This window comes from Myotis brandtii, unplaced genomic scaffold (assembly GCF_000412655.1).
Source record: "Myotis brandtii unplaced genomic scaffold, ASM41265v1 scaffold251, whole genome shotgun sequence".
NCBI lineage: Eukaryota > Metazoa > Chordata > Mammalia > Chiroptera > Vespertilionidae > Myotis > Myotis brandtii.
This window is the reverse complement of record NW_005359516.1, coordinates 3,176,023-3,199,550: the sequence shown is the minus strand read 5'-3', so window position 1 is coordinate 3,199,550 and position 23,528 is coordinate 3,176,023. Positions and strand designations below refer to the sequence as shown.

General features: G+C 38.8%; 1 protein-coding gene across 14 annotated transcripts in view; it reads right to left on the bottom strand.

The window, feature by feature from the left end:
- Window positions 1-23,528, bottom strand: part of AAK1 (AP2 associated kinase 1) — a 160,348-nt gene that overhangs the window by 8,014 nt on the left and 128,806 nt on the right. For 6 of the 14 annotated variants that reach the window (XM_014540946.1, XM_005867801.2, XM_014540949.1 and 3 more), the window contains 4 exons: window positions 13,584-13,685; window positions 12,426-12,527; window positions 10,952-11,062; window positions 9,317-9,427 (listed from right to left, as the gene is read on the bottom strand). The exons of 2 other annotated variants lie outside the window; for them this stretch is intronic. In XM_014540946.1, coding sequence (XP_014396432.1) covers window positions 9,317-9,427; window positions 10,952-11,062; window positions 12,426-12,527; window positions 13,584-13,685 — 426 coding nt within the window. Of the gene's footprint in view, window positions 1-430; window positions 8,438-9,316; window positions 9,428-10,951; window positions 11,063-12,425; window positions 12,528-13,583; window positions 13,686-23,091; window positions 23,450-23,528 lie in introns of those variants that run through there. 6 more of the 14 variants (XM_005867804.2, XM_005867806.2, XM_005867805.2 and 3 more) reach the window with 3 other exon arrangements.

The following is a 23,528-nucleotide window of genomic DNA, read 5'->3' as shown; positions in this document are numbered from 1 at the left end:
AGTCTATTTCTATCTAGTAGAAGTGCCTCAGGGTGCTCTGGCTTTTAACATCAAATAGACAATTATCAGAATGCAAGAGAGCTTACCTTCCAAGAAATATTAGCAGGTTAGAAGTATGTCATTGGGCACATGTTAGCAAGAGGGCAGGAAAAAGGCATATGTAACTAAGCAAGAAGAATCCAGAGAAAGGGTGGTTGGGGGTAAAGGTATCATTTCATCATGGGTTTCCCAACCCACCAGGATAGGAACATTTGGTAAAAAGATTTGGATTCTATAGATGACTTGGAACCTCTGTACAGAGGTAATTCAATCATCCCAACCCCACATAGTAGTCCTCTCCCCTTCTATGCAAACCATTTGCTCATAGAAACTTCTGCTAACAATATTCCCCTTTAAGTTTGCTTAAAGTAAGCACACAGAACACAGCTGAAGCAGCATCAAAATCAGTTTATTGGGAAACCAGTTGCTATTACATTGTAAAGAGTTGCAGAGAGAGACCCGCACATTTTAGAAGATACTGTACAAAAATACTATACTCTTCTGAATCCTATAACTTTTGAGCAGTGTTTCTTTTTAAATAATTCTGACCTTAAATATTGTTTCCAGAAACAAAAGGTGTCCTCCCCCTCCTTTTTATTTCCCTTCCTAACAGTTGAAATGCATTTGATGAATCCCACATCAGTCTTGAAGTTAAATTCTATACTGGTGCAAATGGCTTTCTGAATAGCATTTGGAGAATAAGTTTATTTTGAAGAGGATAAATTTTTCCTTGTGTTACAGCTTTAACATATGCACTTGCATGATATGAAAGCATTAGGGGATAGGAAATAAATGGAACACCTTCTCCCTTGCAATCTATGTGGAAAGACATAATCCTAACCTCTCAGGCAAGTTTACTGATATTAGATTTGTCACAGTGATTCCCAGATGATGATTTCTGGGAGGAAATTCAAATGAAAGGGGGAAGAGAAGTTTTCCAAAATAAGGATTGCCAAGCAAAGTGGTATGAGAGGCCCCCCGCCCCCCACACTCTTTGAACCACTTTCTAACAGCATCAGATGCGCAAATTTTCAGTTGCCAAAACTAAGGCACAAATTCTTAACTTCCAAATCTACCCTGAAAGTTGATGTTATTATGCTGGTTCTGTGGGAGAACAAAATATCATTTAGGAAAAAAATGGCAAGTTTAGTCAAGCCAATGACTGATTCTGACATCATATGGATCAATAATGAACACTAGTTTGCCCGAGTTAGTGTTTTGGGGAAATTTAAATTAAATTCAGTGAAATATATTTGTGTGCAGAGATTGTCCCAAAGCAGTTACCTATAGAACCTGGGTCACGTTGGATGCCCACAGTGTTCGATTACATTTTGAGAACTCTAAGTACCAATCAGGGGTGGCCATTTCCAGAGTTGGACAGGATGGAAGAACATGCCAGATTTATCAAAATTACTTCTGTTAAAAAGTGGGTTCTTAGTCAAGTCAAATGGAAGCCTACCAACTTAGAGCATATTCTATACCCTTCATGGTGCAATGGGAAAATCATACTTAAAGTTCCAACAGCTTTTAAAATTCACACACACAGCCACAAAAATGCTTTAACATAGAGTTCAAAGGGAAAATCGGTCTCCTGTCCTTCAAAGCGAGGCCAGACTGCTTCATATCTTTCAGCATGAATCTGCTTACAGGATTGGAAAGATATATGTGAAGGTTTCTCCTGAGAAGGCCAAGTCCCTCAACCTGTTCATTCTTTTTAGTAGAGGGGCAGTGTGATCAAAGCAGAGAGCAAACACCTTCTGCAATTCTCCAAGCCTGGCACTTTGCAGACCAAAGAAATGCTGATGGATACGGAAAAGCACAGACAACCACATTCCCTCAGGGAATTTTGATGGTGACAGCACAAGAAACGGAGTAGTCAAGAAGAGAGATTCTAGATAACTGTAAACAGAAGGTAGACGTTGAGTTTTGTTGGGAATTAGAGGTCTTTTTTGGAACATGAGTGTGTTCTTGTAGGGAAAACACGTGTTTTCAAGGTGAACAGTCTGTGTATGAAGATAGCCTTGCACCATCAGGAAACATGTGCGAAGTAGTCTGCCTACTAGTAATGAAAGGGTTTATACTAATTTAACCTCACGCCTTGGTCCAGTTCCTTTGGTAATTAATGGCATGCACAGCAGATGTCCTTAACCACAACCACAGAGCTCAATAAAGATAGACAGTTGTTGGGGGGGGGGGCGGGGGGGGTTAAGGCCAGGACCTGACCACATTGTCTGCACAGGGTCTTCCTTATCAAGAAGCCTAAGGTAGGGCATTTTGTTCTAATTCCTCGAACTAGGTCATGTCTCTTTTTATTTTGGTTGAGCACATTAAATTAAGCAACAAGTCAAAACATTTCTTTTTCTTGCTCTGACGTAGGATTGTGTGCCAGGTTAAGGTTAAGCACACTTTTCAAAACTCCATTTTAGTCTATTTTGAGGCTCCAAAATTATACAGATTTCAGTAAGAGCTCACATGCTTCAGAGAGTAGGAAAGGAGTCCCCCAAAATATTTGATGACTTGGCAACTATCCTCACTAATTCTCAATTAACTTCAAAAGCAATGAGGAGTGTTGAATGATTTGGGAAAGGTTTATTCTGAAAATTTTATCAGGTGGACATAGTGAAGGTCATCAGCATGCTTTCTAAAAAATCAAAATGTGAAGACTTAAATTTCTGACTGGTTATTCCTTAATATAATACATCACGCACAACCCGAATTTCACTTTCCTCTATAATAACTTCTATGACCTTTTGGCTTAGATGATCAAATTAAGCATTTGGTTTGACCATATGCTGTGTAGTCGCATTAAAACCCACGACTGGGGAATAAGGGATTTGCTAGGAGCCAATATTGGCTAGTGATGCTGTGCCTCTGAAGCCAATGGAGCAATTAAATGGGAGAGATTTCTCCCTGGGCAAAAAACTGCTGTTGCCAACATAACATGTTTAATTAAATTGGCCTGGGTACATTAAAGATGAAATTAGAGGAGGATAGCTGCAAATCTGTGCTCCATTTTACAACCCCGTGTCTGATCATATCAAATGCAGGCGCACGTGGTTTTGTTCTCCCAGACCACAAGGTGGAGCCAGGATAGCCATGACTCATTAAAATGTCCTCAGCATGTCTCTCACATGTGGCCACACTTCCCTTGTGCGCAGGTACTTATTGTCACTCAACAATGTGTTTCAATCCTTTTTGCAAAAGTGGGTTTTCAGCTCAGGAAAACAGCAGCTATTTTAAGTTGTTTATAGCTCTAAACATCAATGCTCCTGTTTAACAGATAAAGTCTTTATTCCCCTGTATGTTTACATAAGAAATTTGTTTACAGACTTGTTTTTATATAATACTTGCGTAGCAATGTTCAAATTTCACATTTTTACTGCATAAGATAGCTTCATGTACCTGTTTGCTCTGTCTTCTTGGGAGAGCGGGGATAATGACCTGTGGTAAATATACATCCACGTGAGGAGGGGCGTGCAATAGGGCAGAGAGTACTGGCAGGAAAAGAGTACATTCAGATACTACATCAAAGTGGGAACCAAGAAAGTGTCTTCCATTCTAGCAACTACCACCACTAGGTTACTTTGCATTACCCAAAACACCTCCCTCCCCCACCTCAGTGAAGGGACACCAAGGAGAAACAAAATGGTATCTTGTTACAGATTATTTGAAATGGAAGCCATTCAGGATTCATTCTGACTCAAAAAACCCAAGCACATCCAGGAACATTACTAGCATGGACAAGGAAAAGGCTAACAGCTCACAAATGTATAGTCTCTAAAGGGGAATGAAAGATAGCTTTGTAATATCTGGAGTATTTCAGTAAATATTCCATTTTAAAATTCATGTGATAGTTTCTCTGTTCCGCTTGGCAGCCTCTAATTTGCTTAATTCAGTATTTTGGACAATCTTATCTTTTTTTCTTTTCATTTTTCTTTTTTTAAATGAGGTTACCCTGTCATTTTTATCTCCAAACGCTAAGTTAGTGGCTATAGTATCTGGATAGTCTTATAAACTGAGAAAGTTAAAGACTCATGGAGCTCACAAACTTCATCATGGAAACTTTATTTTGGCCCAAGGTATCTACAGTGTGCTGGGCTGAACAAGTTATTATCTTCATACCTCTGGGATGAGGTCAACCCCAAAGGTCCCCTGCTTACCACAGCACTGCTGAAAGCAAAGCTGTTTCTGATCTGGGAGAAGATTGGGCTGACTTAAATAAAAATGATCAATTATTGGTCAGGAGAGTGGGAAAAAGTATTATAAACAAAATTAACATTTCATCTTGAGAAAAACAGACTCTTTTTTTGTTTGTTCCCCTATAATTATTAGCAATCCAAGTTTTATAATTATAATTTAAGTGGCAAGTTCATTATCAAATGACACTGAACAATGTGACAACCTATTTTAGAGGTATTTTAAAAATATGTATCTTCCAATTTTCTAAACTACACTAAAGACAGGCTAAACCAGTCATTCACTTATTCAGAATATTAAGAAAGTTAAGAATGATCATTGTCCCTTTCCATTATAAGGTTCTTTCTGGAAATGTTCTGTGGATTATATTCTTTACTATCTTTAATAGTAACTACTCTTGATCTTAGGGTGGTGATTTTGCCTTTGGAAACAGCTAAATGTCACTCAGAACCAAGAGTGGTAGAAAAAGTAGACTAAAAAAACACACACCTATTTTCAGGTGCTGAAAGTGATACCAATTAGGTAATAATAACTGATTTTCTTATACCTTATTACCTTCCTTGATAGTATTTCTAAGGAGAGCAGTTTCAAAAATAACTTTAATGATTAAGATAAGTATTAGGTTCCCAACTAAAACCAAGGAACAACACTCAATTAGATGTCAAAATTCCAATATGTCTGCTAAAGTAATCATTAATTATAATCATATTTATAAGTGTCCACTTACTTAAGCCTTATCTCTTGTGATATGTTTTTTAAAACAATGGGACTTGAATTTGGCAATCTAGTCATTAGAATGCTCTAAAGGGAAAAAATAATAATTTGAGATGTTTTCTACTCTTGCACAATTGGAATAAAAGCAAATCAGAAACATATGCTTATATGATTTTCTAACCACTTTGCTGTACACCTGAAACTAATACAGAATTGAATATAAACTATAATTGAAAAATAAAAAAATAAATTTTAAGATAATAAGATATCTAATTTAAAAAAACACATATGCTTACAGTACTTATCCATTTTTATATAGCAGATCATTGATTATATATTTTTTAAAGAATCAAAATTTGATATCGTTTTGTTGTACTCTGTGTGTGAGAGTGTGCATGCGTGGGAGTGTGTAATATTAAAAAAAGGAACATCTCTGTCCAAAACTCTGTCATAATTTAGGCTTCTAATTCAGATAACCAAAAAAGAGCAACCCAGGTTAGTAAAAGCCCATTATAATTTTCTAAAAGGTAAACTCTGCTACAGTAAGAACTACATTAGATAACTGAAGAACATCAGGATATATAAATCCTTCATAGTCCTCCCAAAGCATAATAATATATACTTAGAGCCCTATAATTCTATAATCTTAGAGACCATGAAGTCCAAACCCATCATTGTCTAAACAAGGACAGCAGCTCTGGGAAGTGATGCGCCTGCTGAAGTAACTCAGACAGTGACTGGCAAAGGTCAAGATGAGATTCCAGGTGCTCTGTCCTGTCCAGGCCTCTTCTCCCACTACCCTGTCTCAGATCCTACACTTGTAAAATGAAGTGGGTGGACTAGATGATGACCTCTAAGGTCCCTTTTATAGCTCCATAAGTCTATTAATTATCAGCACACTACACTCATCTCAAATAAACCCTTTTAGCTTAGGGATAATGCTATATATATATTAAAAGGCCCCATTTATTGGCTCACTCACTGTATTCCTTCACAGAAAAATAGTTCTCCCCTCTGAGGCCCTACTCCTAAAGAATTTCATGTCATTGTCCCCCTTGGGCTTCCTCCATCCAGTCTCTGGCTTCTAGTCTGCTCTTTTCATTAATGGTCTCTATTGAGCCAGATGACTAGATAATATATCTCAATGTGATTAGGATAATACATGAAAGGAATAAGTTAGAGACACCTAATTTCTAAACTATACATTCTATGGTTTCAAGAAACTAAATATTCATTATATTTTTAACACATATGTATGAAAAAAAAACAAATTGAGAAACGTAGGCATAAAACATTATTCTTATTTTAAAAATAAACATTTCCTTCATTAGTTTATACATTTTTTTCTATGTCCAGGAAACAGAATACAATTTTGATCTTCAATAATATTCCTGTCCATAAAGGGGCAAGCTAAGTCCCATTTTCACTGCTATTCAACCAGGAAGAGCTCGTCAAAGATGTCTTTTTTAAATCCTTAGCAGGAAGGCTTGTGCCTTCCTCAATTTGGAAATGATCCATTATCCTCATAGAGGCCTTTACTTAGCTCATGTAGCTTCAGTTGGCATGGGAAGTGTTTCAAGTCAGAAGGAAGACTGAAAGATTCAAACTTTTTCTCTGATGCCTTTCAAAGGCTGCGCTCACATTGCTGAGGTCAAAGCTTGACCTCCAAAGTGCATGCAGTGTTTTGCAGACTGTTGCTGTTCAACTTTCTTTTTCCCTCCCTTAAAGTGCAAATGTGAGGAAGAAACAAAAGTACCAGATAGAGAAACAAGCAAATGGACTTGGAATTTTATTTGTACAAATCTGACCAACTAAGAGTTTAGTTTCCCTCTGATCATGGACAATGGCACTCAACGAAGAGAACCACAGTGGGATTCTCTGTGCCCACCTTTGCAAAAGGGTAATTTTTAGAAAACTGCTTTCTATGTAAGGAAAAAAAAATACACTTAACTCAGTAAGGACATATACAGAGGGTGACCATGAGGCATGTTGTCATGTCAGTGCAAGGTCCTTTATTTATTTTATGAACAATATTCTAAGGTTAGTGAGGAACTATGCTTTGTTTTATTTTTCAATCTAGGAAGCCAAGGAAAACCAACTGAACATTTCATTGGCTGCATCCTTCAATCAAACATCAGAGAGAAAGAAAGGTAAGTAGCCAGAGTCAAATTGTGCCTAGCTTGTCAGCACACTTATTTCTGTTTATCTGCAAATAAACAACATGCTTATTCTACAAAAACAGAAGACCTGCTGAAAGCTTATAGCAACGCACAAGTCTACTCAAAATGATTCCATATGTTACACTGTAGGATTGCAGAGTAAAGTTATACAAGGGAAAGAGATCAAAAACCCTGTACAGACACCTGATATCAGACTTGAAACGCCAAGTGGAAACAGAACTATTCAGCGTCTTCATTTATACACAATTTACAGTATTTGATTCAAAATAAAAATCACAAGAAAAATACATCTGTTTCTGCTACAATTCCTTCCCTTCCCCCAGCCACCCCCCAATGAAAAGTCTTCTAATAAAAGGTATCATATTATCACCATTGTCTTGTTTTGGTCTAATTCTGAGATCCCGGCTTGGGATGGTTAACATGAAAAGGAATGGCAATATTTGGGATTTATATCATGTACACATTTATCCAAGGATCTTAAGTACTTGCAGTCACATCTCCCGATCTGAGAAATTGCGGTTCAATGGAAGCCAGAATGCTGGATGAATGCTGGGCAGGTTGCATGGGGTGTAAAATCCCTTGGCTAAGTCTATGATCAAACAAGGTCAACGTTGGTTGGCTAGAGCTGGGCTCACTTTGTCTTTTCAAATATATACCATCAGTCAGTCAGTTTTACCCTTTCTTAAACCACACACCTGTCTCCAGGCTACTGCCTAGAGTTAAGACCAACCGAAGAAGCCATGTCTTCATAATAATGCAGCAGGATAAAAAGCGAAAGCAGAGAAACACATTCATCAGCATCTGGCCAAAGGAGACGGGTCGGGAGGATTGATTTGGGAGGCCATTCCTAGCAAGAATGAGGCAAAGGTGTCAGTTCACTAGTTTCAGTTACAGTTAAGCTTTTGGTGGAGTTGATTCCGTCTGAGGTGAAGCTCATGGCATCTAGTGCTTGATTTAAGATAATGCTATTGAAGAAGGGTAATGAGAAAACACAGCAAACAATCAGGGAGGAACTGGCCAAGAAATATCTGGAGGGCCAAATTGATTTTCTTTCCTTATCATTTCTATAGGAGAAGGCAAGGGGTAGGAGATAAGGCCTAGAGGGCCCCTTATTTGCAGATTTTTAAAAAAATCATTTTTCTTATAATTCCGTAATGAAAATGTATATTACGGTATGAAGGTTACAGAACTGCATCTGCTACTGGGTCACGGCTACAGGTCTATGAGCTGATCCACCAGCAGTAAAGACCTGGCTAGGTTGGGAAGACTGGACTCAGAGCTCCCACTGCTGTTTCTAGAGTGCCCACCTGGAAGTGGAGAGATAGGAATTCAGTACAAAACACAGAGGGTTAAGGGTTAGATGTGCAGAGCAAGCAAAGGAGAAAAACCAAACTAAAACAAAACCCTACAGAAGCAACAATTTACATTTGCAAACTCTTACATGTTGATTTTTAAACATATAAATTAGGTATCCGCCACCTCCCGTAAAAGGCTCAGGCACTGTGTGCACACCATCCTGTAGGCAGGACACCTTTCTAATGAATATATATATATATTTTACCTGAGAACTGCTGGCTATATACTAACTTCTTGACAACATAGCATCATCTCCCTGATAGAGTAAAAATCAGTAATCTTGCTTTGGGAAGACAACAGTTATTAAGACCATTGCAATAAAAACATGCTTTAAAAATATATATGTTTTGTGGCATGTTCAAATGATTTGACTCCATCAGAGAGGAAAAAGTATGTTCCACAAACATTCAAAAAATTCGAATTATATCAAAGCACCATTGTTAATCTCTGGGAAGAATATTTATTATAAATTGTTCTAATCATGATAAAAAAATGTTCAGTGCTTTTTCTGATATATGCCTTCAGGTTTCCACTGACTGAAAGATCACTTATTTTTGGCCTGATGCTTTGAAAAAGAAACTTTTGGTCAAACTATTTAATACTTTTCTTCTCTCTAAAGAAACACATGGCCAGGCTTTAAGATACCTCTATCAGTATCTCTATCTGTATCTGTATCTCTACCTATCTGTACTGGTCCAGCCCACAATGATTGTCATTATCCCCAATATCCTTCATTAAATGTTGCTCTTTTTTCCCCCTTGAAAAAAAGGTACACCACTATTTTGTAGAGAGCTGATATCAAGCTCTTTTCCCAAACCTCTCTTTCTTACCTTGTGGGTTTTTGGTTATCAATACAGGAATAGGGTCAAACTCATCTTCTGCCACCTTGTCCGAGCCCTCAGGGACATCAAAACCTGAGATGAGATTACTATCTTCTGCAGCTTAATACAGAATGCAAGTACACAAGCAGAAACAACAGAAGCAGAGATTAGCAAATGAGAGAACATGTAAGAGGCACAGAGTTCCCAATTGTTTCTCAATCAATGCAGTTTTTTAAAGATGAAAATGCTTATTTTCCTGAGTTGAAATAAATGTAGCAAAATTGGAAAATTTAGGGAAATAGCAGAAAAGGTTTTAGCGCTGGCCATGTTAAGACTTTCATAAATGATGAGGGAGAAGGGTTATAAGATGAATTCCCTCTGCCATTATAAGATCATTAATTGTAGTTACTGTGAGGTATTTCTTCAATGTGAGTAATTCACAAAAGCACAGTGATTAGTCATTTATCTTCTTTACTGAACAAACAGAGGCCTGACTAACAACATCTGAAAAACTGAAAACCATGGGTTGGGGTAGTTTCTCCTTACAAAGCAACCGCTATGTACAATGCAAACAAGTGCTTATTGGAGGACTCACCGCCCTTTGATTGGGAAAATAGACTTTCATACCTCTGATGCCTCAGGGAATGTTGGGGCACAGGATCACATGCACTGAGATTCCCAGCAGAAGCTTGTTAAAATATTCTTCTCCCTTCTAATTAAGGCTCTCCTACCAGCAAGTGCTAGCTAAGTGCCTATTTTGCAAGTACTGCTCCTCTGTAATTACACGTTGCTGCTGACACACTCCTGTCAGACATACTTGGTAAACAGGTAACTTCTTTCTACATGTTCTATAAAAACATAATCATTTGAATGCTATAAAGGGTAAAAACAAAAGCTCAGCTATTACCACTGCAAACCACAGGCTAATTACTTTTCAGTCAACTTGGGGAGGCTTCCTTTTTGAATTTCCTTCAGAAGGACTTCTAAACTGTTCCTTTTCTATGTATTTGCTCCTTCTAGAAAACCACACTCACTACCCAAGCACAGAAAGAAGTTTAGTGAATGCCTGTGTACAGTAAGCCAGGCACTGTGCCTATCACTTTCACAAACTACTCACAGAATAGAACTCAATGCAAGCTACTTCTGTCCAGCAGAATTAAAAACCAGTATTAACCTAAGACTAAGAAGTGAAAATGGTAGATTAAAAAGAGAAATCTTGTAAGTAACTGTGACTCAAATGTTAACTTAAATTCAAAACTTTTACAAATTCAATTCTTGAGGACTGGTGCCTATTTATCACTATCCAAAATGTTACACCATATTTGATGAAACAGTTTTAAGTTCTAAGGCCAACAAGTATCATATTAATAATTATAGTCAGTGGTTAATCAACTCAACCATCTACTTGAATTGACTTCAAAGATATGTAGCTCGGACCTCCACCAATCTGTTGTCTAAGTCTTATTAAATATTCTTTCTGAGCGGGACTATAACACAGTGGCTGAGAATACTAGCTCAAGTTTTGCACATAAGGAGGTGGTTAAAACACTTCACTAGCAAAGACTTTTGGTAAGAAAAAATTTCAGGAGGTGTTCAGTTCTCCTTTAAGGACACATGTGGGTCCAAGAAGAAGAAAGCATTTACCTTTATGGGCTGGAGCAGAGATCGCTATGGGGGCAAACTCTTCCAGAAGGTCGGTAGTAGGGTTAGAAAGCAGAGAGCAATCGATCAGGGAATCTTCCCCGGTGAGAGAATCTGAGTCCAGATTAACAGCATCCCAGGTCAGTGATGGCATTAAATGGCACATACAACAATATCACAAGATTAGACCTTAGCCTTTAAGTTACCGCATTTACCAGTACATGTCATACAAACAAGCCAAGGCAGGAGAAAGAAAACCAAAGGAAACACGTTAAACACTCTGGATTTCATCTACAGAAGCATGTATTCCTCTTAACCTTAATATATAAATATGGAAGAATTTTTTGCTCAGAGGTTATTAGATAAGCAAATATGTGATTTGGATGCCAATAAAACTTTAGCAGCTCAGTTTTCAGCAAATGCCATTTGGGAAAAAGAACTTTTCAAATAAAGAGTTTCACTTAAACTTCCCCTAAACATTCATGGAAAAAGAATCACTATAGAATGAGGTGACCAATTGACTAGAAGGGGGTTGTCTCTGGCTTATTATTAGTGTAATATGACATGATTAAACAGTTCTTTCCAGACCGCAAACAGATTCCTATGCAGAATAGAATGACCTTGCCCCTTACTAATATTCTTTAAATCTGAATTGCTCCTTTGAACACATAATTTTGCTTTTAGATAAAGAACAGAAGACAAAATTCAGAGTTCAAGTATTTTAACACATGAATTATTTTCTGAAAAGTTTTCTAGAAGAAAATAACCAAGTAAGCACAAGGAAAGGAAACCCTATTAAATTATTTTAACCTGGTGAGTTAATTTTCATACTTCCTAGACTTCTAATTGTTTCCATTCCTAGTTAGGATCGGACATTTTTATCAAGGTAATTACGGACTCAAAAAAAGGAAGGTTATCAAATCTGTATTTATGGGCAGTTAAGGAAGTCTACTAGGAGTGAACTTGGAAAAATTAGGGTGAAATGCTGGAAACAGCAAAGATTTCAACTTTGCCTACAATTTAATAGCAAATCACCTATATGATTAAAGCACTGTGCTAGGAACAGGGTGTCAACATCCAGAAATGAGCTCCATGGATACCACTGTTAGAGGGGAGAGACTGCTCAGTAACCTGGAGGAGTTAAGGGCATCCTTACAGCTCAGCAGAGTTCTTTAATTAAGGAGGTGGAAGGAATCTGCCACCAGTGGAAAAAAAAAATCCTGAATAAAGATAGACTGTAATCAGAGAAAGCCCAGGGATCACTCTACAAAGAACTCCAAAAACATAATCTGCTTTTTGGCGAGGAAACACATCACTCAACATCTAGAAGCTGGGACTGCAACAATGCAGGGCATCCCTTCTGGGAGGAACTAACCAGGCTGCAAAATAAACCCTGGACCATCTGTCAGGTGGAAAGACTGCTCTGAGAGCTCACCACATCAAGCAGTCCCTGCCGCTGCAGAGACTCCTGACTGACCTGTGCGGTTCGAGGTCACAGACTCCGTCTGAGATGGGAGGCGCTGGGGCACTGGGGGCTCCAGTCCTGGTATGAGACTCTCAACAGCAACATCAGCTTTTTCTTTTGTAACAGAGCATTAAAAAAGGAGAATAATGGGTAAGGGAAAGGCAGTCAGAAGTTCTCTGGACAATTCTATCAAGGCTTTCTCCTATAGGTTTCTAAAATGCCAGTCTCAGGAGAGGTGGAAAGCACAGAAGTTACTTTATTTCTGCTGTTTTGAGTATCTGGGCTCCACTGATTGAGCAGGTCTGTGCAAAGTTAACCACTGTGGCCAGTCTCAGTGATTCTCAGTTTTTATAGATAAATACAGAATAAGAGCTATCCAGGAGATCTCTTCCATGTCAGAAAACAAACTGAAAGGCACCTTAATATCTTCTGTTAATTTTGTTTTTCTCAAGGGATAAACTTGGGAGCCTTTCACATCCTCTGTGCCTTGCAGAGGCCACTAGTCCATCTGTAATCCCATCCCATGATGCAGTGTGGTGGTATCACGCTATGAGACATCCCCCAGCTAGAGGCCCATCTCTCCGCAGGACCGTGGCCTCTCTGAGTTGCACCCCTGGAGTACAGGGGTCCTGGGCATTTTGTAGGTCTTGCCTGCCTTGCGGTTGGAGCACAGAGAAATGTAAGGACAAGCAGACCAAGCCCCTTCCCCAGTTTCTACTCCTGAGGCTTCACCACCAGGCATGTGTTGTGTCAGTTACTAATACCTGGCACGTAGAGAGGCCTTCTAAAGAAGACCCTGCTAAAGGTAGGGTCCAGCTTGAAACCAACTTTTTTCATGAAGCTTTTGTAACTAAGTGTGAATTTTCCCACATCCTTCCTCATTCATAAGACATCACTCTAGAAATCTCAGGATATCAAAACAAGGCAAAAATAACAGTGTTGTGCAGCTGGAAGACAGAGAAAACACTTGATTTGAGGTGCTAACCAAGGAGATTAAATAACCTTGGCTTCTGGGTTAGCACAAGGCCTCGTCCAACAGCAGAAGGCTTGGTGGCATTTCCATTCCTCACCAGGGCTACTCACTAGGGATCTGTTAACCAGTTAGATATAATTCTTGAAATAGACACACACATCATGCATTACTGAAGAAACAGAAGATGACAACTTTACCAATTACAGCATCAGAAGTGCTGCCAAAAGGATCTGTCATAGGCAAGAGGTCAGGGAGCAGAAGAGAAGTGTCAGGAGATTTGAGTCCCTCAATTAGCTTTTCTAGGTCGGGCAGAGAGGTAAAGAGAAAGCAAAATGCAATGAGATATTAAAGCAAGCTGATTATTTTCCATTTTCTATGCAAATACATTTTAGTGGGGTCAACATTTTGTATCGATTCATCATAAAAATCCTGTTAGTATATTGTTAAAAGTAGTCTTTCAAAGTTTGAAGTTTAAAAAATGATTATTTCCCTAACTGAAGTAGTCAACTCTGTGAGGCATTCAAGACTAGGTTTGCTGGTTTTTAAATTTGAGGTACAATTTACACTGAATAAAAGTAATCAATTTTAAGTGTATAATTTGCTGAATGTTAACAAATGTCCACATTCATAGAAGCACCACTGAAATAATGATGTAGAAAACATTTCTACCACCCTAGAAAGTACCCGTGTGCCCCTTTCTAATCAATGTCTTCTTCTCACCCCCAGACTCTGGTGACAACTGGTCTGTTTTCTATCCTGATAGCTTTGCCCCCTCCTTCCTTTTTTCCCTAGGATTTCCTATAAATGGAACCATAATGTATGCAGTCTTTCTGTCTGGTGGTCTTTATTTATCATAATGCTTTTGAGATTCCTCTACATTGTTGCATGTATCAGTAGATTGTTCTGTTCTATTGCTGGGTGGTGTTCTATTGTATGAATGCACATTTTGTTGATTCATTTACTAGTTGATGATGTTTGGTTGTTTCCAGTTTTTAGTTATTAAAAATAAAGCTGCCATAAACATATGCATATGTCTCTGTGTATTCATATCCCTTCCTGGGCTCAGTTTTGAATCTCTCTTTTTTTACTTGCATTTAGAAATGGTTTATAACTAAGAGAATATAATAAACTATGCCCAAGTTAATGTCAACAATCATTTATTGTCTGCCAACTGAGAGTCTGTGACATGCTATTACTTTTGACATCCTGTGACTAAGAAACAAAAGGATAACAGAAGCCACCAGATTTGTCACACCTGGTAACTTAATGTGTGATAATCTATACATACTAAGATTCATAACTCCTTTAACCCTGATCCATCAACAACTATCCATTTATCTTTAACCTATTAATGCTAGAGGATTAACTTAAAACAAAGTAATAAGTCATAGAATTGTGTAGAAAGAAGGGAATTAAGAACTCATACGTCCCTTTGCTTACAAGAAGACCAAGGTCACATAAATTCTATAACTTGCCCAGTTAAAGGCCAATTATCAACAATGTTTTTTCTATCACCAAAATAAAATGCCATTAAGATAAAACTAAAATTAAATTGTTAGAGATAAAGAAAAGACTTAAAATTCAAGTACGTGTATATAACATTTTTAAAAAAAATTTAAATCCTCAACTGAGGATATGTTTTTATTGATTTTAGAGAGAGAGGAAGGAAGAGGGAGAAACATTGATCTGTACCTTATGTACCTCACCTGGGAGTGAACTGCAACCTGGGTGTGTGCCCTGACCTGGAATTGAACCTGTGACCCTTCGATGCATGGGCCAATGCTCCAACCAACTGAGCCACACTGGCCAGGGCTGTACATATAACATTTTAATGTATCTGTATTCATCCTGGGCCATCAGGAATTGAGATAAGTAAAGGCTAAGTTGATATTGATTGAGGGATAGAAACCAAATTTTAGGTGACTTGTAAGTTAGGTGATCTATAACTACACAGATGAAATAATGAGTTTTAGTGTCTTGGCAAGATCATTTGCTTTGGTATAATTAACACATTGCAGAAAAAGACACTTTAATATGTGAAACCAATTTACCACCTTTAGAGTATATGGCATGTAGCTATCTTTGACTTAAGTGATAACATGCTACGTTCCTCATGTGCACCTGATTCATTCTGAAGAAAGCAAGGACGTAAACAAGAAGCCTCTCCACAGCAGGGAAAAATACCTCAGGCACTAACCAAGCATACGGCATAATCACATCAGCCTTAATCTGAAACTATATGTGACATTTTACTATAAGAAAAGATGTTAAAATATCTTTAACAATTTTCAGCATACTGGTGAAAATAAGGTTTTCCCAAAACATCTACATTTTTATTCTGAACTTTAGCTTTGTTTTATTCCTCCCAAAAGCTTCTCTCACTTAAAAAAAAAAAAGCAATTGTTTCTCTCACTTTTAGCACGCATATATTTGCAATTTTGTAAAGCAATGGATAAAAAGTAAAGACCCAAAATTACTTGCTTGTTTTTCATACAGCAGTTTATCTTGGTGCCAAATATCAGACTAGCATTCTTTCAGAGTCTGAATTCTAGCCTCTTCCAGGGACTCACTGTGACCAGGGTTAGTTCCTTAAACTTCTGACACTGTCTCCTCAACCGTCAAATGGAGAAACCTCCCCACCCCTTTTTGTATTGGTCACTTAAATATCATCATTTCCTCAAAGCCTCCCCCAACCCACCAACATTACGGGAACCTTCCGGAGCACTCTGTGCTTGCAGTCCTTACAACATCACTGAAAGTGGGGAAGGTGTCTTATTAACTCTGTATCCTAGTTCTTGGTTCCCTCTAGTTACTACTCTCTTTCACACCTCTGCCTTTCAGCTTCACTGGGGAGGTAGGTGGGAGTGATAGGGGATCAACTGGAAATAGTCAGGTACTTCAACAAGAATCTAATTCTTTTATTAGCCATTAGCAAGAAGTATGTAAGATTATTAAAAAGCACATGTGTTGTGGTGAGAAGAAATGGAGTGGAGATGGGGTAAGATGCTTGTTTTCTGACCAAACCTGAAAGTAACAGGCTGCTCACATAGGTAATCACTGATGTGTGGGGATACTCAAATCCTGGAACTACGGCAGGGAGGGGTAGGGGACAAAGTAATACCAGGCAGAAAATAGGAGTGAGAATAAGGCTACAGCATCTGAAGGTGGATGGCATGTGCAAAACCAGCTTCTTTCACTCCTAGTACTCTCGAAGTAAGAAAAGGCTCTCAGGGCTGGTCCCCAGGCACCATTATAGCAACATTCATCATTTACATTTGTAGAGTTCAATGTCAAACATTTTCATTTATCATTGACAAAAAACCCTGGGTTTGGAAATAACACAGAATTGAGGACAATGGAGATCAGAGACTGTGAGAATGTATGACTTGCCCAAAGTCATAGACGGGACATGGTAGAGCCTGGATTGGACTTCCACATGCTACCAACAGGGCCTGCCTATATCTATCAACACAGGAGGAAAGATCTTCACACAGACATGGTCCCATGTACAATGGTCAAGTCATAAAAGACATGTTGGCATTGGAAAAAACCTCAAATCTTATCCAACAACTAGCCTTTTCATTTGCAGATGAAGAAACTAGCTTCAGAAAAGTAAAACAACTAGGCCAAGAGCTTATGGCAAGAATGCCAGATAGCCAGCTAGGACTAGGAACCAGATCTTCTATGCACTAGAGATTCATTCCTTTGCTTTAACTAAGACCTCAATTGCTTTAGAATGTAGAGCTATCTTAGGAGAGATCACATTTAAAGCTATCATTGGTTCTTTGGTCACTATAAACGAAGAACTTGAGGACAGGATGTAAAGGAGGCACAGGAAAGGTTACCGGAAGCTGACAGTCTACAAATCACACCCTGGAGGCCTCCCATGTGCTTCAAGGACTGGCCTTGATATCCTTCATTTTATGAATTTTGTCTTCTCTCTGAAGGTTTTATAAAAACACTCTGAGGCATGTATTATGGGGGTGGGTGGATGAGTGGAAAAGAGCAGTGCAGAGAAGAGGGTGGTGAATTTAGGAAACTGTGCTGGAAGAGTTCTTTAAGATCCAAAACCTTGTTCAAGCTTCACATCGGCCTATCACGACTTGTTAATATGTAATGAACGGAGACTTTTAAAAATTTTACATGAATCATGGAAAGTGACTTCTCTGGATACAAAAGCAAAACCCATCTTCTGGGACAGTTCACACTGAAATGTGCAGACTCACACTCCAATTCTCAATTATACAAGGTGACAGACCAGTAAAACCCAGAAATAATTATTAACTGCATTTTGCAATGATTTACTCTTCCTAAAAAACATTTTACAAGAGTTTCCCATTTCTTCTGTGTTAGACTCACAAGTACTTGACACCATCATATTCCATTATGTGAAAAGTAGTGGGCAACTCTGGATAGAAGGAAATGGTCCAGTTCTGAGGCTGATTCTGATCATTTAAGTTAGTTACCTAATTTTTCTAAGCATCAGTTTTCTCACTTGTAGACAGAGGATAAAAACTACTTTAATAGGTTGTCAGGAATTAATGGGTATATTTACAAGAATTCGTGTGTGTGCGCGCGCGCACACACGTGCTCGTGTATATCAATTAAACTGCTTGGTACATAAAAGGAGATTAACTTTTAGGATTAGATGAGGGATCACCAAACCACTAAGGCCTGAGAACACAGACTGAAAAATGGGTGCAATTCCATTTTCACCCTCAAACCGTTATGAGATTGTGCGCGCGCGCGCGCGCGCGCACGCTCGTGTATATCAATTAAAGTGCTTGGTACATAAAAGGAGATTAACTTTTCTTTTAGGATTAGATGAGGGATCACCAAACCACTAAGGCCTGAGAACACAGACTGAAAAATGGGTGCAATTCCATTTTCACCCTCAAACCTTGTTATGAGATCAGAATAAGCAGAATTCCTTGAATAAAGTAAAATGTGAGAAGGAGGCAGCATGGTCTTACTAGGAAGAAACGGTACTAAGACAAGAGACCTGGGTTCTGCACTAAGTTTGTATGACACTTTGGATCTAAGTTTTCTTACTGATAAAATGAAGATAAACTTAAAAGGTCCCATCAAACATGAAAGAAAAAAGCAGGAAGTAGGAACTGGCTACTTAGAAGATGGATTAGAGATGAAACTGGAGATCTGAACTGGTAATAACTACAGAGGCGGACACTGGAGGGCACCTCGGTAATACAGGTAGGAGGTAAAATCACTGATCTCAAGGTAGCAGGTTTGGGAAATGCAGAGCTGACTAAATATTCTGTTCAACATGCAAACAGGTCAGGCAGGCACTGCCAGGAGAGTAGGATAAGAAGGTGGGGGACTATCTAAGCGTGCTTCTCATTTGAAAAAAAAGAGCTTTTATGGTTTGATCCCTTATTATAAAATCAATACATATTTACTGTGAAAAATTTGGAAAATACATATAAACTAAGGATAAAAGTAAGAACTAACCAAAATATCACTTCTAGAGAAAAACACACCCTTAAGACTTTAAATGAATACCCTTTTAATCATTCTCTGTAAATTTTAATCATTTGATAAGTATTTAAGCATACTCATGTTTTTTAAGAATAATTTTTTAGAAGAGAATTATGAAGTCAAAGAGAAAGTTAACTCTTAAAGGCTTTTGTTGTAAACTGCCAAACTATCCTCCCAAAAGTTGAACTAACTGATGTTTCCACTAGCAGGATCTGAGTGTGTCTGTTTTCTTATACCTTCACCAAGCCTGAGGTGGTGGGGTTTTTTCCATCTTTACCAATCTGACAGCGGAAGTTGCAGCATCTCACTGTTTTATAATTAACTTGTCTTGTATTCATCAGAATGATAAGCTTTCTGAAAAATGTATTTACTAGTAATTTATATTTGTTTTTTATGAATTGTCTGCTCATGTTCTTCTGTTGGTGGTGTTTTCCTATCACATTCCCATTTAGTATACTCAACTGTTTCTCATGTTTCTAGGGTTCCCAAGTAAAAATGAGTCAGATTAGGAGCTTGGAGAAGCACTGAAATCAAGGTTAAAAGACCGAGAAGGTGAACTCTTCAAGAACAATACCTACAGAATTAGTTAACATGGGCAATGGAAACGGAGAGTGCTTTTAAAGGAGAGGATTGGTAATACCTTTAAATTAAGGGGTAGGTAAGAGAAAGCACCTTCCCCTCTTTTCTTAGACAAAAGTGGCATTGGAGACTAGGGGAAGAGAGAAGGAAATAGTTGCTAGAGTCAGAGATAGGAATTAATCCATTTCAGGTTTTTCTCTTATACCTCTCCTCAAGACTTCGTTATTAAAAAATGTCAACTACAGCCAAAACCGGTTTGGCTCAGTGGATAGAGCGTCGGCCTGCGGACTGGAGGGTCCCAGGTTCGATTCCGGTCAAGGGCATGTACCTGGGTTGCGGGCACATCCCCAGTAGGAGATGTGCAGGAGGCAGCTGATTGATGTTTCTAACTCTCTATCTCTCTCCCTTCCTCTCTGTAAAAAATCAATAAAATATATATTTAAAAAAAAAATGTCAACTACAAAAAAAAAGTCAACTACAAGGCAAGAAGGTAATAAATCCTTCATAAACCAATCTAAGTTTAGATCATCAAAACCATTTCCTAGCATGAGCCTGGGAGGTACTGCAAGTTGTGAGTTTTCTTTTAAATATCGAAAGAGGCACTGGCTGGGAAACTCAGTTGGTTAGAGCATCATCCTGATGTGCTAAAGTTACAGGTTTGATCCTGGTCAGGGCATATACAAGAAACAACCAATGAATGCATAAATAAATGGAACAATACATCGATGTTTCTCTCTCTCTCTCTCTCAAATCAATATATAAATTTAAAACATATATCAAAAGAGAGGATAAGTATATCTGTTTATTATAGGCCAATGAGATTAAGGGCTTGTTCAAGGCCCATTCCAACCCTAATTAGGAACACAGGCATGAGGAATAAAGCAGGATGAACTTACCAACACAAAAAGGGCTTGATAAGAGCCCCATCAAAAAGAATGATTTGGTTGCTACATCTTGGTGGCTTTGGAAATTTACTTCATCTCTAATTTGGGTGTAAGCCCTGAAGTCTTATGATGAGAGATGCTGTTTTTAACATCTAGGCACTCTAAATAGTACCTATCACTGAGAAACCAGACACTAAAATCTGCAACTTAGAAGCAAAAGTCAACAGCTGCAAGTTAGAAGCAAAAGTCAACAACCATGCCCCATTCCAAGTTCATTCTAGAGAACTGAATTTGAAGGCAGATAAGCTTTAGAGAGTAAAGACACATATTATGATCAACCTTGACAGAAGCTGGAAATGAGGAAAATGCCAGGCAAATAGCTCCGAGAAGAATGACTTGTGAGCACACAAATGCTCAAGCTGTGATTTTTTACAGCTTTTCTAAAAAAGTTTTTATGGTGCTTTGGAAAATAAAAATGTTACTTAAGAAACAAATCCAATCATCCGTGCCCCTTCACCCATACTTTAACAATCATTCTATCAAGGAAGTCTAACAGCTCTCAGTTGTGCCAAAGTCAAAGGTTTAACTTAGAGGAAGTTTAATTTCTTATGGGAGAAAAATATCACTAAGACATTAAGATAACTAGGACTTCCCCACTGCAAATAAGGGTCATGGATCAAAGTTGTTATAGCATTTCTTATCTTTATACTAATTTAAAGTTTACAAAATGATTTCAAATACATGGCTTCATCTGCACCTCACAAGCCACTCCATTAAGGTAGGTTTTAATATTGCCAATTTTGAGGACACAGTTTAAGTGATTTGACCAAAATCACCCAGCTATTAAGTGGCTTGGCCCTAGGTCTTACAAGTTCAAATCCATTTTTATATTTCCCCAACCCTCATATTTAGCTCTCTCGCCAAAGGCTTTATTGATCTTGGAACTGCCCCAAAGACAAAGAAACACTGATATGTTGCTTTATGTTTTCAACACACGGCTGGGGGATCTTGCTCGGGGGACGGGCCATGAAGAGGAGTGTGTGGAACAGCACAGACCCAATAGCACTGAGGCTTCACTTCCTTCCCCTGGAAAATGAGATTCCTCAACATACCATTCAGTATTATTTGTAGGATCAAAGGAAATTACATGTGATAATGTTTTAAAAGCATAAAAACAAATGCTAAGACATTAAAATACATGTATTTGTCAGGAGAGTAAGATTTCATGATTCTTATCCTCAAGAAGGCTGAGCATGGAAGTTAAGCAAGTATGTAAAACAAAACAAACCTACCAAAAAACCTGACTTGTGCCCACAGTGAGCGGAATGTAATGAAAAACTGGTTGCTTGGCGGGAGAACAGGAGGTGGGGAGACACACTTGTGGTTTGTGGAGGTACCAGATACCCTAAACTCTTAGCACCTTCAGACATTTCAAGTCACTAAGGAAGGATATAGGGGCCTTGGATAAGAAACTACCGGTATATAACTGAATGGTGCTATGGGCTGAACATGAAAAGAAATAAAATAATCATAGACACATAACCACGCTCAGAACAAATTCTGGAGGGTACCATGAAAGGCTGGAGCTGAACAATCTGCTGAGCCTAGCTATCAGGCTGATCCTGGGGTCTGGCAGCTTCCTGACACTGTGGGCTGTGCCTTCATTTATACACCCTCAAAGAGTGGGTGGGAGCCTGGCTGCGGCTTGGCAGAGGCATAGATGGAAGGCTATGAAGCCAGTAACCTGGTGTTTGGGAGTTGGGAAAGAAATGGAGAGTAATGGGGCCACCAGAAGCCTTCCAGGTTTTACTTCATTCATTCACCCAGTCTGCAAATATTCATCGAGTGCTGACTTTCCCTGGCAGCGTTCTCAACACCGGCAACACAGTGATGAATGAAGACGGCAAGGTCCCTCCCTCAGGACACCACATGTTGGCGAAAAGAGTCAGACAATAAACAAATGAAAAAAGACAATGATAAATACTATGAAGAAAAAATCCAGGATATGTGACTAAGTGCCCGTGGGACCACACTGCACCTTTCTGAGAAGAGAGTATTTAAACTGAGACCTAAATGTCAAATGACAAGAAGAAACAGAGCTGGAGGAAAAGCTTTTCAGGTAGAGCACCAGCAAGTGCAAAGGCCCGGAGGTGGGAACAAGTTTAGCCTATTAAAGGAAAGACTGAATGAGGAACTGTATTTAAAGGGCCAGAAGGTTGAGAACCACTGTCTAAGGCAGTGATGGCGAACCTATGACACGCTTGTCAGAGGTGACACGCGAACTCATTTTTTTTGGTTGATTTTTCTTTGTTAAATGGCATTTAAATATATAAAATAAATATCAAAAATATAAGTCTTTGTTTTACTATGGTTGCAAATATCAAAAAATTTCTATATGTGACACGGCACCAGAGTTAAGTTAGGGTTCTTCAAAATGCTGACACGCCGAGCTCAAAAGGTTCGCCATCACTGAGTTAGGGCCTTGTAGGTCCTGGTAATAAGTCTGGATTTAATGCTCAGTAATACAGGAATTCACTGGAATGCAAAACACTGATATGTTGCTTTATGTTTTCAACACACAAGTCTGGTCTGACGGACCAGGAAACAAATCATTCTTGGAATTCTCTATTAGAATGTTCCATTTTAATAGATTTTCCATTAAAACCCAAGAGGGGTCATGGCTTAATTGGTATTAAAGTGTATACCACTAACACTTTAGCAGGAATCCTCCAGAATGAGAGAAATCTGGAAGGCCAGGAGACAGGAAAGGTAACAATAAGGAAAGTAAGCATAGCAGCCAGCTGGCTCTAATGGCCCCCAGGCTCATCTTCACACCTTCAAAATGCATCTCTATAACCTGGAGTTGACATCCTGAGGCATCTGGGGCCAGGCACATGCACCAGGTGACTTAATCCAAAGGGCTCCTGGACGGCTGCAGAGCACAGCTACCTGCTTGTGGGCTTCATCCTCTGGCTTGTGCCAAGAGGCCACCCTTTCAGCATACACAGCCATGGGCCGTCTAGGTAAGAGCAATGCAAGAACCTGAGGGATGTCAAAGGAAGAATGCCGTAAAAATCCATTTTTCTTGTCTGATCCCATGACTGCTACAACAGGGAGGAAAAAGAGGTCAGTTTGTAGTCCATGCCTCTCCAGCCTTCTGCTTGAAACTAGCCTGGCTAGCTA